The sequence below is a fragment of the Hemibagrus wyckioides genome, linkage group LG10 (genome assembly GCF_019097595.1).
Source record: "Hemibagrus wyckioides isolate EC202008001 linkage group LG10, SWU_Hwy_1.0, whole genome shotgun sequence".
NCBI classification, from domain to species: Eukaryota; Metazoa; Chordata; class Actinopteri; order Siluriformes; family Bagridae; genus Hemibagrus; species Hemibagrus wyckioides.
Window position 1 is genome coordinate 8,053,583 of NC_080719.1, and position 18,546 is coordinate 8,072,128.

The 18,546-nt window shown below is 38.7% G+C and overlaps 1 protein-coding gene across 1 annotated transcript in view; it reads right to left on the bottom strand.

Annotated features, from left to right (window-relative positions):
- nid1a (nidogen 1a) overlaps window positions 1-18,546 on the bottom strand; it is a 30,207-nt gene extending 11,661 nt beyond the window's left edge. Inside the window, exons 1-9 of the mRNA XM_058401528.1 lie at window positions 18,247-18,546; window positions 9,003-9,305; window positions 8,614-8,843; window positions 8,069-8,508; window positions 7,805-7,942; window positions 7,463-7,714; window positions 6,010-6,210; window positions 5,663-5,893; window positions 2,476-2,613 (exon numbers count right to left, since the gene is read on the bottom strand). Coding sequence (XP_058257511.1) covers window positions 2,476-2,613; window positions 5,663-5,893; window positions 6,010-6,210; window positions 7,463-7,714; window positions 7,805-7,942; window positions 8,069-8,508; window positions 8,614-8,843; window positions 9,003-9,305; window positions 18,247-18,456 — 2,143 coding nt within the window. The 5' untranslated portion in view covers window positions 18,457-18,546. The remainder of the gene's footprint in view (window positions 1-2,475; window positions 2,614-5,662; window positions 5,894-6,009; window positions 6,211-7,462; window positions 7,715-7,804; window positions 7,943-8,068; window positions 8,509-8,613; window positions 8,844-9,002; window positions 9,306-18,246) is intronic.

An 18,546-nucleotide genomic window follows, 5' to 3' on the forward strand; every position in this document is an offset into this window, starting at 1 on the left:
AGTTCCATTCAGATATTCATCATAAAGCATAATATTCATTACCTACTACCAATTCTGTGGTAACTACAGTGTAACTATTATACAAGGTATGTAGTTAGAAGACAGCGAACGAATATCGGACCAGATTAACGAACAATATTCTGCCATTAAGATAAATGTGTGTGAAGGCTGAAATAACAGACATCCTGTTTTTCTAGCCATCTATTTGTTTTTGCCACAGTTAGCTTGAAAGGTAATTTATGAAGGACACAAGGGACAAAAAGGGGGGGGGGGAGTTCAAATGGAAAAAACACATGCTATGATAAAGATCAGCTTTTTACATTAATGTTCCAACAACCTCCTTCACCCTTGGAGTCCAGGAAACACCCAGCACAGGGCCTGTCGTGTCCACAACAACTGACCTGAATACGTTCTGGGCATTAATTCCACGCCATGGTGTTTACTTTATATTTTTAGATGGATGTTGGCACTAATAGATCATTTCCGTGTATTCAGTAAGGACACAGCAGGAAAACTGAACAACAACAAAATAAAGCACAGGATTGAATAAGGGATCCAGGAACTGCATCTCCAACCTCCCTGCTTCAGATCAGTCTAATTATACTTTGTGATGAACGTTTTAAATGATTTAAAATATGAAGGCTGACTGTAACAACAGCTGAAGCAAAAATACCCTACACATCCTCTTCTGTCATAAGCCACACCCCCACTGTTCCCCACCCCTAACTGTGCCCCACCCTTCTGACTGTGCTCCTCCTCCCTCTGTTTTTCCCTGTGGAAACCTCTACCTGCAGTAATTCATAACACGACATCGTACCTGAGGATGTATGTAGGAATTTGTATTTAGTTGAAAGAAAGAAAGAAAGAAAGAAAGAAAGAAAGAAAAACAGCAAGCAAGCAAGCAAGCAAGAAAGAAAGACAACAAGCAAGCAAGAAAGAAAGGATGAAAGAAAGAAAGAAAGAAAGAAAGAAAGAAAGAAAGACAGCAAGCAAGAAAGAAAGAAAGAAAGAAAGAAAGAAAGAAAGAAAGAAAGAAAGAAAGAAAAGACAGCAAGCAAGCAAGCAAGAAAGAAAAGACAGCAAGCAAGCAAGCAAGCAAGCAAGAAAGAAAGAAAGAAAGAAAGAAAGAAAGAAAGAAAGAAAGAAAGAAAGAAAGAAAGAAAAACAGCAAGCAAGCAAGCAAGAAAGACAACAAGCAAGCAAGAAAGAAAGAAAGAAAGAAAGAAAGAAAGAAAGAAAGAAAGAAAGACAGCAAGAAAGAAAGAAAGAAAGAAAGAAAGAAAGAAAGAAAGAAAGAAAGAAAGAAAGAAAGAAAGAAAGAAAAACAGCAAGCAAGCAAGAAAGAAAGAAAGAAAGAAAGACAACAATCAAGCAAGAAAGAAAGAAAGACAGCAATCAAGCAAGAAAGAAAGAAAGAAAGAAAGACAACAATCAAGCAAGAAAGAAAGAAAGAAAGAAAGACAACAATCAAGCAAGAAAGAAAGAAAGACAGCAATCAAGCAAGAAAGAAAGAAAGAAAGAAAGACAACAATCAAGCAAGAAAGAAAGAAAGACAGCAATCAAGCAAGAAAGAAAGAAAGAAAGACAACAATCAAGCAAGAAAGAAAGAAAGACAGCAATCAAGCAAGAAAGAAAGAAAGAAAGAAAGACAACAATCAAGCAAGAAAGAAAGAAAGAAAGAAAGACAGCAATCAAGCAAGAAAGAAAGAAAGAAAGAAAGAAAGAAAGAAAGAAAGAAAGAAAGAAAGAAAGAAAGAAAACAAGCAAGAAAGAAAGATAGAAAGAAAGACAGACAACAGAATTGAAAGCTTGATATCTAAACCTAGACATACTCTAGCATCAGTGGCATATAAGAGCTATTTGTTTGGATGAATGCTGGTGCCAATAGATTTGGTACGAATCTGGACATACAAAGAAACTAATAAAAGCAACATGAGATGTCAGTGTGACCCTGACCTGCGATGAAGCAGTTACTGAGAGCGAATGAATGAATGAACCAAAAACAAACAAGTCGAATATTTCTAGCTTGATGCCAGCTCCTTTTCCGTTAACAGCTGTGTGATCTGTATACTGTACTCTTTTAGTTGTCATCACCTTCCCATCATCCTACGGCATTTCGCGTGACCGTAGCTGATTTAAATTTAGCTTCAGATGCTTTATTCTTTAGCCGGAAATTAGACATCGGAAATTAAATTCAACACGTTTGAACGGAAACCTGTTTAGACTACATATTATTCTATATTTTAATGAGTACACTAGTCTAGGTTATATTTTCAGAGAGATTTCCTCCAGACATTTTCTCTCGGTTGGTAAGAAACATACGAGTTGCTTAAACTCTTACACAGTTTACAAAATGTAATGTACAACACAAACCAGTTGGTTTTGTCATATTTATAAATCACAGTGATTTGTAGGAAAGCCAGAAATGCTTGTTGGTTATATGTTAGATGTGAAATGTCACATCATGAGGCTCACCGTAGCACGTGCGTCCATCTCCTGTGAAGCCTGTAGCGCACTGGCATGTGAAATGGTTTCCCTCTCCAGGGTGGCAGGCTGCGTTGGTGTCGCATCCATGTCTTCCAGTATAACACGGGTTCTGCTGTGGGGTTCCACCTGAAAATAAAACGCATCATTGTTTCAAGCCAGTCTGACATGGCATGATGACGTTACCAATATGCTATATTAGAAAACAGTAACGTGGTTCATTCCACAACATTTGACCTGCCTTTTATCCACATCAATTTTAATGGAAATATCGTAGAGTATGGTAAGAATAGCAATGTTAAATGTGTTTAGAAATATATTTATTGAGTAATTCTGTCACTGTGCTCATTGGTGCTGTATTTCTGTTATTCCTGGGAGATATTAGGCTGGGCAATATTACAAGAAATTGTTTAAAATACACACACACACACACACACACACACGTGCACCTACTATTTGCACTATTTGCTATAGATGGCAATGTTCCTATTTAACTTCTTTCTGGGCAGAGTAAACGGGCACATGACCATTTTTTACCAGGAAAATTGAAGATTTGGAAGCTGGTGTGTTTCAAAAAGCATTTAAATGGCTTTGTGTCCATGTAGGAAAGTGAAAATAGATCATTACATGAATAAACGCAGTTGAAACTAAGAAAGATATGACCACCAATAAAGATCACTTAAGATGCAGCAATTTTACTCGAATAAACCTGAACATATGTAACTATTAAAATTTACTCCACATTTCAATGTCTGTATTTTCCCCAAATTGTTTGTAAGCATCCAAAGAACAAATACAGTTATAAAAAAACGTTTTATTTCTGCTTTAAACAGTACTCCAGATTGCTTTACAAAATACACACTGCCATCAGAAGATTCTCAGCAGTTAAATAAAAGCCAAATGTCTTGACTGGATGAAAGTTCTGCATTTCTTTCGGGGTATATTTAATAAAGTTACTCTAACAAGCACAGGTTGCATAAAGTTACTAAAAGTAAATAAATGTGCCCACTCGAGTGATTTAAGGCTGCAGTCAGTTATACTGGTTCTAGTTGTCATTAGATTAGCTAAATAAATAGTAGGTTAGGGCTCAATTTAACTTTGGTCGATGTTAATCATGCTTGAAGCAGCTGACTTCACATAGCAGGTAAGAAACCAAGTTATATGATGAAAGCAAAACAACAATTAAATAAAAAACCACACACTTCCTAAACCACGGCCATGTGTACAGCAGCTTTGCAATAAGTTAAGCACTAAGGCCAGCCATTCTTGTGCTTCTGTAGATTTTCACTAGAGTAGTAGAAACAGGATTTAAATATTCACTGTTTTATCCTGGTTCTTATTTATAGCCTAATGGTGAACCTCTCACCACTACCTGACCTCTAAAACGGCACATTTACAAGGTCTGATGTTTAGGAGGTGTTAGCTAGAGGAGTGTTTGTGTCGATCCCTGGATGAGCTGATCTCAATCCTCGTATTACATCTAAAGTAAACCCTGAACTTTTCTTGTAAAATAGCAGAAAATATCAAAATAATAGACTTTAACATCAGGACTTGCTCTTTAATTCTTACTTGCTACACCATCAGTGTGAGATAATGTCAAATCAAACTGTTTTTATCTTTACATCCTCCTCGAGCTCAGCTCTGATTCTGAATCCTTTACTGTATATTTACTATTTGATGAATATGTTATCCACATCTACCTACAAAAACTCAACCACTTGTATTTGTTATTTATTTACTTTTGATTGAAATCCCATTTTCACTCTAAAGTCTTACTCACATCGCATCCTCAAACAAATCCTGCTGTTTAAACATCACCAGGCTAGCCGACTCCCCGGTGGTGAGAGCAGACATGTCGCTGGGCTGAGAGACAGCTGCTCATTAGCGTTTGAAGTGAGAGCTCGGCCTGACAGGAAGCACTTCACAGATGTTTGTCCTTCTCTAGCTGTAAACTCCAGCTGAGCCAGGCCTGCTTACATAACCTGCCCCACACCCAGAAACTTACCCCTATAGTGTCTTGAGCTCACCCACCTACACACACGCACACACAAACCCAGATGTATCCAATACTTACATATGTCTGTTGTATATAAATGTAAATGGGAGTGAAATACACACACACACACACACACAATATAGCCTGGTCTTTTTTCTGTTTTTCTTCAAACATCTCTGTGGTGACAGTCTCAAATTTCTGTATTTGGCTGTAAAGGAACGAGACCTGATGCGGTGTTGTGCTGTTGTATTTCATCAACAAGGTTCTACATGTGAATTCTGAAATGCTTTTCTGCTCACCATGGTCGTAAAGAGTGGTGATTAGTGTTAAGGTAGTCTTCCTATGAGCTCGAACCAGGCTGGCCGTCCTCCTCCCACCTGGCTCAACAACACGGCACAGCAATTGCACCGCGATGCCCTAAGCCCTCAGTTTTTCTGCGACAAAACACCTATAGTTCCAGTTTTACCTCCGACTGTTACAAAACACTGATGCTAGAGTCTCCTTCCAAAAACACTTATTAAACATCTCCGCACAGAACACTGCACCATATTATATGATTTAAGTACATTTTTAAAAATTATATTTACACTAAGTGCTCAGTGTATATTAGAACGAACGCATTAAAATAAACCTCGCAGCTGATACGGCCGTTTTATGATTGAGAATTCAAGGGCTTTGAGGTGTAATGCGATTTAACTAGAGTAGATTATTAAATATTTTCTAAGAAAACTTTTAAAAAAAAAACCCAAATTTGTTTTTTCCACACAACTAATTCTATTTTCAAAGTAAATGGTGATATCAAACCCATTCCTGCTCTCTGAAATGCCCCATGTGCTTGTTTATAGTGATCTAAAATTTGATTTGTTATCTTTAACCACTAAAATTCTGTGTAAGGTTATTCTACAGAGTTAAAAAACAAATGTCTCACACTGACAGCCAACAAGTCCTGATTCATTTTATATCAGACTTGCGGCCATGAAGTAATTCATTTGTTTTACTGATGGAAAATGTCTGATAAGCTGGTGGAATAGATTATTTTGACAAACTTTGACAAGCCTAATGAAGCTCCAAAACACTCCTCAGCACCAGCAATGATCAAACTGGAAATATGAGCATTTTTCTTGGACAGGAAACCTGTTATAATCCTTCACTCCTCTAGAATATGACAATATAGCTACTTACTGATGGGGCCGACCTTGTTGCTCATGGCATAGCGGATGAGCTGGTTGGCCGAGTCGTACATGACGAACACCTGTTCCACGCTGAGCTGCTGGCTGGGTGGCACAGAGCGAATGGATTCACCATGCTGGCAGCTTTGGAACGTGATCCTCTGCCTCCATAGGTAGCTCAGGGTCTTGACAGGACCATTAAGGGGGCTTACTGTGTATTCCCGTGTAGAGGAGGATGTGATCACTGAAGTGTGAAAAGAGCAAGGAGGAGAGGATACAAACGCATTACTTCATGCATTCTTCAAATTTCTGCCGCTGAATTGAGAAAATCAGGGCACATGCTGTAAAAGTCTGACTCACGGTTGCTAGCGTATTGGTAGATCTCGACGTAGGGGTCAATTTGAACAGTGGCACCAGGAGAGACTTCTGGGATCCTCCCATCCAGCTGAGTGCTCACCACAAGGTGGTCATGCTCGTCGATTCCTTTGAACTCCTGGATGATTGTGAGTTTCTCTCCACCCGGCTGAAAGATCACCTCGGCCTGGCGAGTGAAAACCCCTCCTGTGGACAGAGGAACAGGGAGGGACAAGAGAAGCCAGAAGATCAGAGATATCAGAGGTATAACTTAAGGCATGACCTCAGACATGTGCTTTTACTTTGAAGAAGCCAGGTTTTGATAGATGAGGAGACAGCTGGAAGCATTTTGAAGGCTTTTTGCTTGGGAATAGGGAATGAAATAAACTCACAGGCACCTTGATAAACAGCATTTAGGAATGCAGAGAATTTGAAGCAGCGCCTCTCAATCTTTTCTGCCATTTTTATAGTCTGTTTTATCAGAATCCATTCTGCATAGGTATGCTGTTGAATCTTGGCAAATTGATAAGTATAAACTACTGAAAATATTTTGTTTCCAAATTACTTGCCGAAGGGGCTGAATAGAAATAACACAAAACAAAAAAAGTGGCCTTAACACAGAACCTTGTGGGGCACCGTACTGTCCATTAAAACCGACCAACTGGTCTATTAAACAATACTAAAACAGGAAAAATATCACAGCTCTAAAATCTCGCCACATAATACTCCCATTAATATGTAAGCATGTTTGGACGTATCCATAAAAGCAAGCAATTATACCATTTGGGCTAGATGATATTCTAAGCTATATTTATGTTACGGCATCACCTTAAATCACATTAAATAATCTCTTAAATGATTTTAAGCATGTAAGGGAAATGAGGCAGTGGAGATAATGCTAGAAAATTTAAACAGACTAAAGCAATAATTATATACTGGGAGTCTGTGGGAGCAGAGGACTATAAATTTAGTACTATAAATTCAGGAAAATAATGGAAGAAACGTTATCATAGACACAGTTTAAGTAAGCTACTTGTTTTATGTATTACTTATTATATAAAAACGTTATTCAAAAAGCATTAACTTATTGTCTTTGATGTCTTGTAGCAATACATTTCAATCAGAGCTTCAACAGTAACAGTCTAATAAAAAAAAGTAAAAAAATATATACATATTCAACGTTATCTGCCCAAGCCCCTGGTGGGTTCAATTCCCGGACAGGGAACTAATCCAGCAACTGATGGATTAACTCTCAGTGCCGTTCCCAAGCCTGGATAAAATGGGAGGGTTGCGTCAGGAAGGGCATCCGGTGTAAAACCTGTGCCAAATCAAATATACGGACCAAAATGATCCACTATGGTGACCCCAAACAGGAAGCAGCCAAAAGAACAACAACAATGTAATCCGCCCAAACATTTGAGTTACATAGACTTATTTACATCATATGGTATTCTCTTACCAATAATACTGAAGCCGTTCTCATATCCTGGCTGCTCCAGAGCAAAAGCCCAGCCTATGACCCCTCCGAGAGAGGAGAGAGGCTGCAGGGAGTGACCGATGGTGGCTGGGATGCTGCTGATGGCTACGTAAGCTCGTCCGTCATTCACTACTACATACGAGTGCAAGTCATTGTTAGAGAACTCGACCGGGGAACTTGAGCTGCCGATGTAGATTCTGCCATTCACTTTCCCATTCATCCTCTGCGGTTTGCCTGTCAATCGAGCAACAAAGTTTTGTCAGTGTGGCTCGAATTAATCTGATGGAAATGAGTAAAAGTAAATTCATGCTGAGATGAGCGTACCCTCAGCGACACAATCCTTCCCGTCACCGTAAAAGCCAGGCCTGCAGTGGCAGCAGTAACCTGTTTCATAATCTCGGCAATCTGCAAAACTAGAGCACTTATGTCTGTTGTTGGCGCACTTCTCATAATAAGAAAACACTGCAAATGAAGAAATAAGAAGAATAAGTCTCAAATATAAAATGCGAAAAACTTTAATTACGTTACTGCGTTCAGTATACAGTAGGATTGCTAGCATTTAGCAGCTTTTGTTAGTTAATATCTTACCATTAACATTTATATCTTCATCTGGGTCTTCCAAAACCACCACCTGCGGGTTGTTTGGCCTGGGCCCTCGAGGTAACGGGTAGACGCCGTGAGGGTTGTTATGCAGAGAAGGATTGTTGTGGTATGTCAGATGAGACTCATCTCTGTTGACAGTCTCTTCCAGTATTTCTAAGGTTGTTTCTGGTGCATGTGACTCTGGTGGGATGTTTTCTGGTATGCTTATTTCAGGTGGGGTTGTTTCTGCTACATAAAATGGATCCTCTGTGAACTCACCCCTTCCAGAGTAATTTGGCTCTGCGTTTTCAGTGGCTTCATGGTTAAACACACTCGGTGTTTCTACAGTTTTTACGGTGGTGACACGACCAGGTTGAATATTAGTGAAAAAGTAAGAGGAGCCAATCTTGTAAACCCATACACCAGGGGTGCCAGAATTTGTTAATCTGAGGAGGAGGAGGAGAATAAGAGTAAGCTCACGTACTTCATGTATCTCAAGTACAGTCTTGTTTTACCTCAGAACCGTGAAACGTCTCAGGATTAACACTTACTTTGTGAGTTGTCTTATGTCAGTGTTCTCGACGTTAGTGGGGATGCGATAATAAGGGCCCTGTGAAGTTGAGAACCAGCCATGGATCTGACCCTGGCTGAAACCAGCCTCAATGGCCTGACTTTCACCCCCTAAAGGAGTGGTGAAGTAATGCATGTCATCTTTTGGGTAGAGTAGGATAGCAAAGGTGTGCGATTCTGTAGATGCTAAGACAAGCTGGAAAGTGTTTCCCTGCAAAAATAGAAATAAACTTTATTTATTTAAATACAGAAACAAAATGAATTGCAGAGCATGAATAAAGACAGGTAGCTTAATGCATTTTTCTAGAGCTTAGAAAAGAACTGTCTAAATTAACAGTGTTCAATCATCCTTCAGTGGAAAGGCACTTGCTTTTTTAGGAGATCCGTCTCCTCTTTCTGGTGCTTCCTGAGCTGCTACGTTCTCCCAGGTCACAACAAAGGCATGATTCAGCTCAAGCCTGCTGTCTTCTGGAAAAGCCTTGCTGATCTGGTCACCAATACTCTGCAATAATTCAGGACTGGTGTCCTGCCTGAAGTAGACTTTTCCAACTCCATCGCTAGTGTCAAGGTCCCCGAGGAAAGCTGCGATAATGCCAAAGCTAGCGGGCATCTTACCCAGATACTCTGACTGAGCTGGAGGGTTAGCCACAGAGACAAAGCCATTGGTGTTGACCTGCCAAGGAAAGATAATACGTGACTCAGTCAAAACTACAGCTTTAGAATGAGACAAAACAACTGAAGATAAGATAAAAGTTCAAAAACACCATCTGGCACATTATAGGGACTGAGAGTTATGCTAAAAATGTAGGTCATTCTCTTCTTCATTCCACTGAAGAAATGTGCGGAAGAGCCAACTTATTAGATTTAAGCATGGCCTGGTCTTTTACACAGGACACTTTGCAGATCTCAAGCAGAAGCTTTAATCTTCTTGAAGTCTTCATTATATAAAACCTCAAATTAAAGTACAGAAATACAGTTGCCTGAATCCAAAATCAGCATTACATCAAAATAAGAGGTCAGGTTTCCATGTAAAGGAAAAAATGATATTGAATTCAATTTTGTTGGATTTTTCTCGAAAAGTAAAGAACAGTCTCATCATGAAATAGGGAACTGCTAAAGACATCATGACTCTGGACTTATAGGAATAGCATAAACATTTGCTTGTATTGAGATAAACACCCATGATGCAGGGGTTTTATCTAATGCTATAAAATAGTCACAGTTGCCTGTGTGTGTGTGTATGTGTGTGTGATGTTATTAAAAAATACAGGCCTTATACGGCGTTTTACAATTTATACGGACTGAGAGCTATGCTAACAAATGTGCATCATTCTCTTTAATTCACTGACAGAACAAATGTGCGGAACACTTATTTCACTCACCACAGCAATGATGAATTCTTGAATCTGTTCGTCAGATATGATCTGATATTTCTGCTAGTCATTCAAAATACGCCATTCTTTAATTAATTGTAACTTGGCAACTTACTGCGGTCTCAAAAGAATTAACGCATTATCTAACACATGGAGGGTAACATCCCTCCACTTCACGTCAAGCTGCGCCATACCCTTCTGTCATTCATTATTTTCTTATAACAGTAGCATTTATTAACTTTATTAGTTTAGTAGCTGTAGGTATTATTTGTTTATAACCTGACAATTTCCACAACACCAGAGCTTGCCTCAGATAAATACACTGTTGGGTCTGGCACCACTGTACAATGTAGGTACGCATCAAGACTATTCTCCTTTCTGTCACCTATAGGTGGTGAAATGAACTCCCCCTAACAACAGTTGAAGACGTAACTTTTCTCGAAATCCTTGAACTAGCACTTACTTTAGCTTATCTTTAAAAATGTTGTTTGTCTGCGAGTAAAGTAAACAGTTTTAGACTGATGGTATTATTAGCGTGCAAGCTAGCTACCCAGTATTAATGTATACACTGATAGAGACTTTAAAAACACTTTGTATAGCAGCCTCCTGTAAATGTAAATATAAATGTATGACAAAGAAAATGTTAACCATGTGAAGGGTTTTACTAAACAAAGCATTCATTTAAGTAACACAAACAGAAGAAATACTGTAGTTACAAGAGACAGGAATTACAACAACATTTACACCTACAGGTTTGGCAACAACCAGAATCTAAGAATCATATGTGGATAAATCTTTTATTAATTGTGTGCTTTTTTATTTATTTATTGTTAAAAGTAGTGTTATTGGTTTTATGGTATTGTATGGAACTTTCATACAGATGAATGACAACAGTCTGATTTCCCTACCTAGTGCACAGTACACTTAAATTGCATTTACATCAGTCTGGAATACCATTTATTTTACTACCATTCATTTTAATATTAGATTTAAGCATGGCCTGATCTTTTACACAGGACACTCCTCAGAAATCAAGCAGAAGCTTTAATCTTGTTAAAACTGAAGTTCAGAAATACAGTTCCCTCAATCCAGAAATCAACTTTACATTATAAAAAAAAGAGGCCAGTTCATTGAAAAGCATAAACTGGTATTAAATTCAATTTTGCTAGAAAGTAAAGAGCGGTCTCATCATGAAATAGGATACTGCTGAAGACGTCATGACTCTTGACTTATAGGAGCAGCATAAACATTTGCTTGTATTGAGATAAACACCCACGATGCAGAAATTTATCTGATGCCATAAAACAGTCACGGTTGCCTGTGTGTGTGATCTTAGTGAAAACTACAGGCCTTATAAGGTGTTTTACAATTTTCCTGTTTACATTACTGCCTGTGTGAAATGTGTACGCTGTGTACATATGCTGAGGAACACCACAGGGAACTCTGTTTGTCTCTACCATTGCAGTTCATTATTGCAGTTCATTGTACAAAAACATCATAAAATGCTGTTCTTTCTTTTAACACATCCTCAGGGCTCCAATTACTGCAATGTTCAGTTATAAGGGCATGGGTAAAATAAAGGGGAGAAAAACACAGCTTTTAAAAGTTGAATCCTCAAATCTGATTGGTCACTACATGTTGATTTTTTTTCAGGCTAATATAAACGGATTAAAATGATCTGTTATTTAACACAGAAAACCGTATATCCATTGATTTTCTGTAAGAAGACGTCTATTTAATGTTCATGGAAGGATTCCCTGAAGTGTCATGGTATCAGACCAGTCTGTTCATCAAACATTTTCTGCCAGAGGGAAGTGTTTAGGATGGAGTACACTGGGTTTTATCATCACTTTGTAACAAGCTGTGTGTATTTGTCTTACTTCAAGAGTATGTGAGTGAATGAATGTTTATAACTGCTATAACATGATAAAATTGATCAAAGGAAATTTGGAAGTCTTTTCCTTCACAGCATTAATTATATCTGGATGTATACATGCATCAATTTTTAATGAATTAAAATGATCTGACAAATCGCTGTGGTACAAGAGGAATAAAACACTTCACAGAAACAAGGAAACCTTCACAGTATATCCTCCATTAGAACTTGTCTGACCTTTGAGGTACAGCTTGATAATCACATATACAATGTGTAAAAAACCTCCATTTCAGCACAAAGCCTTCAATCCTGCTGCTACCTCAATCTAAAGTGATCTTGATTATAGACTGAAGGCCTAATAAACCTTGGCGTGACAGGAGTCTTCTGTCTTCAGGAGGTCTTTCATGTCTGTGACATGCCTCAATGACAATAGCAGCTGATGAAAGACATTTGACTTAACAGCCACCTCTAGAGTGGATCTGGTTCACCTGGAAAATGAAATATGTTGAGGAAGTTGCGTTTCGTGCAATTTTAGTGAAGTGACTCGCAGGACCGATACTAACTAAAGGCTAAACACACTTTTAAACAGAAAGACAATGGAAATATCCTGCCGGATCAGCCTAGTGACGCAGAACTAATGTGAGGAGTGCTGGTCTTCACTGAGCTATAAACATGAAAAGGAAAAATATGTAAGGAATCCAAAAGGCTTTCTATATTACGAAGCTAAAAAGACCAACATCAGTCTCAGTTTCTTAAAGTTCCTCTGACATTTAATCTGCAGGTCAGTATATATTTATTATATTCGATTTATTTATTAATATATTTATTAATCCATATACTACACAAGGCAATATCCAACATTATAACACAGTGCTGATGAATGCTTGATTTTGAAATCTTAGTTCCATATTAACACGTTTCCAGTATCATGTAACTCATTTAGTTCAGATGCTCCACATAATCTATAATAAATAAATAAAAAAAGAAGCCTGTATAATTGATATGTATGGAGACGTGTATTTATCAGTGAAGGAAGGAGTCTCCAGTGTGAGTGCATTAATGATTATTTTTCTGCAGTAGGAATGTTTTCAGTGTAAAGGGCTTTGAGGTTTCTTTGTAACATAAAAAGCTGCATTTTTTATCTTATTAACATCATGACATGTCTATTTGTAGCTGCTATAATGCAAGTGATAACAGGAACAATCTTTTTAAACAGATACAAATGTGATGTGATGTTGATCAAAAACTATAGCTGTAATTAATGGTGGTATAAGAGGAATAAAACATGTGCTATAATTAGCAGATAATCAGCTTCAGGGTGGTACGTTCACCCTGCTGTTGATAAGCATGTCCTGTCATGTTTTCCCTGCATAACTACTCTGAATGCAGTCCTGAACGTTTAGTTCTGTCGTTATCCTCGCAATGAGAGGAATTCAACCCCGAGCCGTCTAATCAAACCCCCACCCCTCCCTGCCCTGTGGGGGAGGTGGACCCATGAACCTGCAGGCCGATATCAAAAGCCAGCTGAAGGGGTCGGGTGCACAGGAACTCGCTGATGCAACATGACCTCGACCTGAGCAAGCAGAGAACGGCGTTGAGAAAAGAAAGGAGAGGTTTTGTGCTGAGGGAGCACGACTGTGTGAACGGCAGGGGGAAATGAACCCAAGTCAACAAACCACTAACACACAGCAAACTCTAAACCCACTGCTTAATTCTCATTAAACACTTCCCATTGATATTCACGCTGTCTGTGCTATGTGTAATCACTCCGGCAAATAAATTCAAGTTCCTAACTCATGCCGGTATCATGCAGGTAAGCCTCTTATAGAAGGGATTTTCATTTTGATTGGACACCTCGACCCGGCCGGGCCTCGGCTACGCAAACACTCTTTGATGAAAGTAAGCACCCCTCAACTGAACAGGAAGAAGTACTTAAAGCAAACTAAACACTGCCCTAAAAGAAGGGTGGAAGAGTATAGTGTCACCTTTCTGCCAACAACTAAAGCACTTCAGGTCCAACAGAGCATCTAAAATCTTTAAAGATCTTCCATTCAGAAGGAGAGCTCAAATCCTCTAACTTCAACTTAATGAATATAGTGCATTTTGTTTTTAAAAAATGTCAGGTTTACATCATATAAAAGGTCGTAAAATGAAAAGACAAAGGAAATGGAGCACACTAAATGGAAAGTAAAATCAATGAAATGAAACCAAAAACAATATTCAGCTCTTCTCATGTTTAATGCACCTGAAATGCCTTAATGAAATCTGCAGTCATTTTGAAAAACTGCAAGCTCCTCTGAATATCACGTCATTTACTAATATGTCTTTGTGCTTATATCTTTGAGCGATTGACTACAGCAAAACCAAAACTTTGTGTGAGAAGAACAGCATTACTCTCTCTAGCCAATCACCGGCATGGTCAGTGTCGTTGGTGGCTTCACGTTTTTTGGAGGAACTCTGTGCTACACTGACAAAAAAAAGCTGGTTGGGTTTTCTTAATTCAAATGCATACATGTGACTGAAAACTAGACAGAATATTTTCTCTTAAATCTGACTGCCCATATATTCAATTTCTTTTTTCAGTACAAGATTCACTCTTCCTGGTCAGTTGCTGTAATGTTGTGGGGCAGAACAATCTAGTGGGTGGGAACTAGCAACGTCCAACTCCAGGGGGAGCAAATGGGGCAAAAATGCTAACATTTTTAACCATAAACATGGATTATTGTTAAAATCAAACACAGCATATTGACAGTGTTTAAGGCTGAATTTATCTCCAAATTGCCTTGGGCTGGGAGCATTACAGGAACTATATTTCAGTGTAAATGATCTGCAGGGGTGAGACTACAAACGAGTCAATCTTTATCATTTCAATCTTACTTCATGTTAATCACAGACTTCCTTTAAATTTCCTGAACCGTTTAGGTTCTATGAATGAAAACACAATATTCATGAATTGCTCACTGTTACATTTTGTTGTGTACTGTATGCTCTACACACAAGCCTCCATGCTCATTCTGAAGTTTTCTTGAGCCTGTGAGAGACACATCTAAACCTCATTTACACCACACATTCTAAGTGCTTAACCCGCTTGACCAGTTACTAGTAATGCTGCACAGTCTATATCCATTTGCTCCTGAACGATGCAGTGATCTGTTTGAATTTCTGAGCCAGAATGTCTTAGCCACCAACTGGGGAAAGAAAAGGGTCCAAGAGAGAATAACTAGTGCTGCTGTTTTAGTGGGAAAGGCTGGCTTTCCTCTCACCCGGACGCTAGCCAATCTGTGAGCTCATGTATACCAAAGAGGTGAGCGGTTTCACGTGTCCCAGTGAAAGTACATTAGGCTTCGTTCTTGCAAATTGGTGAAGGGGTGGAAAAATCAGTAGCCTGCACACGTGGGACAAGCAGATTTGCGTCCAAATAATTAGTCATTTATTTGGCTGAGGGACAAGAAGCTTCAACAAGCAGAAAAGGAAGAAATCTCTTGCTAATTAACTTAGAACATAATAATGTAGCTAATATTTAGAATTAATGTGTCTACCCGAGGTGTCTATTTAATATACACATCCGCTGAGGCGTGCTTACTGGAAGAACAATTGTAATTTGTTACATTTATTAGCGTTCATGGATAACTATTTTTTTTAGAATCAGAAAAACAGAGGAAACATCACAAAGATGTCACAGAACTCTTCTATTCACCTCACAGGTAAACATATTAAGCATCATAAGATCTTGAATATATTTCAGATGTAATGTAACCTAAGACAAGTTTGTATCCAGAAACACTGGCCAACAAGTTACTGACTTTTTGCTGATCAGGCAGACACAGTGTGCTACATTAAAAACACTTGCAACCTTACATTCGCAACCCTTTTAGAACTGAAAAGAATTAGCTAGTGGGATTCGAAATGGACATTTATGTATCATGTAGCCTATTAACTGTGTTTCCAAAGGCAACAGGAATGAAAATCTGATCCCAGTTCAGTTAATCCTAAATCTCTTAATGAATCAAATATGGATCTTTTTGCTTCATACACAAAACTCACCACAGATTCTGAAATCCATAAACACATCATAAGATCACCATGAGCCCATGAGCAAGGAATTCCAGCCAATATCAGGCCATATGGAATATTTTATTTAAAAGAGTTGTGTCAACAAAGTGGGCGAAAAAAGGCTAGACAGCCGGAAGAAAGACTCGACAGCGCACTGAATCAGAGGTTAAAAGAGATGTTCAGATAACAAGGACATGAATTTGTTTATGTGAAGGATTTCTAAATCCACTTAGAGACGATTAGCCCTTAAGTGTTACTGTCTGAGGGTCTATGTAAAAGTAAGCAAAGGTGAATGAGTCGTGCTTAACTCCCAGCTGAGACGAGCTGATTCACACAATCAGGTTTTCCACACAGGGGACCAACAAAGGAGGTGGATGGGAGCTTGTCACAAGCTGTCTCTGTGCCTTTAGCCCAAACAATAGCGAGGTCACAAAGAGAAAAAGAGATAATTAAGAGTGTGGAGAGGGGTGGGTAATGTTCATGTATTCACTCCAGGAGAAAACAGAAGAGTAGATGAAGCATTGTGAAATGCTGAGAGAACGGGATTGTTCAGATAAGAATCAAACAGCAGTCAGCGGTCAATGAACGGGTCTGAGGTCCTAAAGCCATCTTCGTTAGGGCTCATGGGAGAATGAACAAAAACCAAAAGAAAAAAAAAACAAAACAGTCATTTCCTTTCAAATTATACATACTAAAATAATTTCTTCAAATGTGAGAATGCAACCAAGTAAAATATAATACAGCGTCATACCAGAGTCATTAAACCTAATATAAATACTGCAGTGATTTACTTTGGTTGTTACTTTCTAAGTGGTGGGTTGAACAACTTCAGACACACAATGAACAGAGGAAAAAGGGAAGGCTGGGGAGAAAGCCCCATCCCATGAAATCCTCGGAATCCAGAACAAACAGCCTCAGCTGTGCTAAAATTCACTGTCATGACTGCCTATGAAATGGATTGGCACTGAGAATAAATATTTAGTCCCTTTTTGTTGTAATATTTACATTTTCATGAGAGGAAGAGAGAGAGAGAGAGTTGTATAATGGCGTGCAAGTACGTCATTCCACAAAGGGAAGAGATTACAGATGCCTTATGATGCATGTACTAGACGATATTTGATCCATGAACATCTGGAGCTGAGAACGCCGGAGAAAGAAGCGATTTGAAAGATCCTGTGTGTGACCACAGAGCACATTCATTCCTTTGATCAATACACATGTGAAAGTATTTAAGAGCAACAGATTCCAGTGTGGATATCACTGTTTAACACAGAGAGACAAAAGAGCTCTGAATGGTGTTTTCTGAATAGTGGCACAACAGATCAGTTCATCAGATCCGCTTAACGACACCATCCTTTCCATAAAGCAGCAAATCTGTGGATGGAGTCTGGATTTCTTTTTCTTTTGACCAAATACATGTACAGAGATGTCTAAGGTACTAATACAGACATAAAACTCTTAAATATTTGTAGTGAGTATGCATAACAAATAAAGTCCCGCTGCATGTCCTCAGATCCCACAGCCCTCTGATCACTGAAGCATATTTTATAGCCTTTGTGTAAACGTGTGTGTGCGTGTCTGTGTCCGAGGCCTGGACCCAGGGGCCTCACAGGACCATAATCACTCAGTCCAAGCCAGTTCTGACCTGGTATTTTGGCTATTAGGCTTTGGGAACAGAATCTCTCTGACACCTTTGAGATTTACTGATGTGTTAAGTGGGACCATGAGTAAAGTGTAAAATTAAAGCTTCAGCATATGATTTTTATGCTAGTTTTAAAAATGATCGAATTATCAAAGTGCACAACATGACCGGGTCAAAGTATACAGAACATTTGTTTTGGCTCTTGTGTAAAGTTTGTCAAATGTCACAATGCTCATCTAGTTATAAACCATCAAAATGCTTTGGCTTTCCAAGAAGTGTGCACATTATATTATTTACCAGGCCCCTCTCTCTCTCTCAGTGTTTTTTTTTTTTTCAATATAACATTTTACCTGCAGAACTGAAAACAGTTACTGCTTACATCATCATCAACATCAACAACAACAACAACAACAACAACTATAATCAATATATGTCGTCACAGTAACATTGGCAGTAGCACCAATACTTTTCTGATTAGAATTTAATGCTTAATTGTATGTTTAATTTTACATTTTATATATTTAAAGACAGATCTAATTAGAAAATACTAAATAGATAGAATTAACTAGTTTATTTGATAAATAATAGATGAAAGTGAATTGATGGAGTGCATGAATGCAATAAAAAAAGAAAAGGGAAAAAATAAATAAATAAATAAATAAAAACTCACGTAAACTTCATCAAACTGCTGATCGAAGAAGTAGACACTTTGGTCTAAGTGGACTGTCTGAGTCTCATCAGAACCGGACTGCAGAGTCTGATCCCCGAACTGAACTCCGTATTGGAAAAGGTCGCTTCGGCTCGCGCAGTTTACCGACACCGAGCCTGCGATGAAGAGCAGCTTCAGTCCGATCCACACAGCGCGCGCACAGGACGCCATCACTACAAGTCTACACACACGCACGCACGCGCACACACACACACACACTCACTCCAAATCGCTTTTCACCTAACGGACTCTGGGACCGGA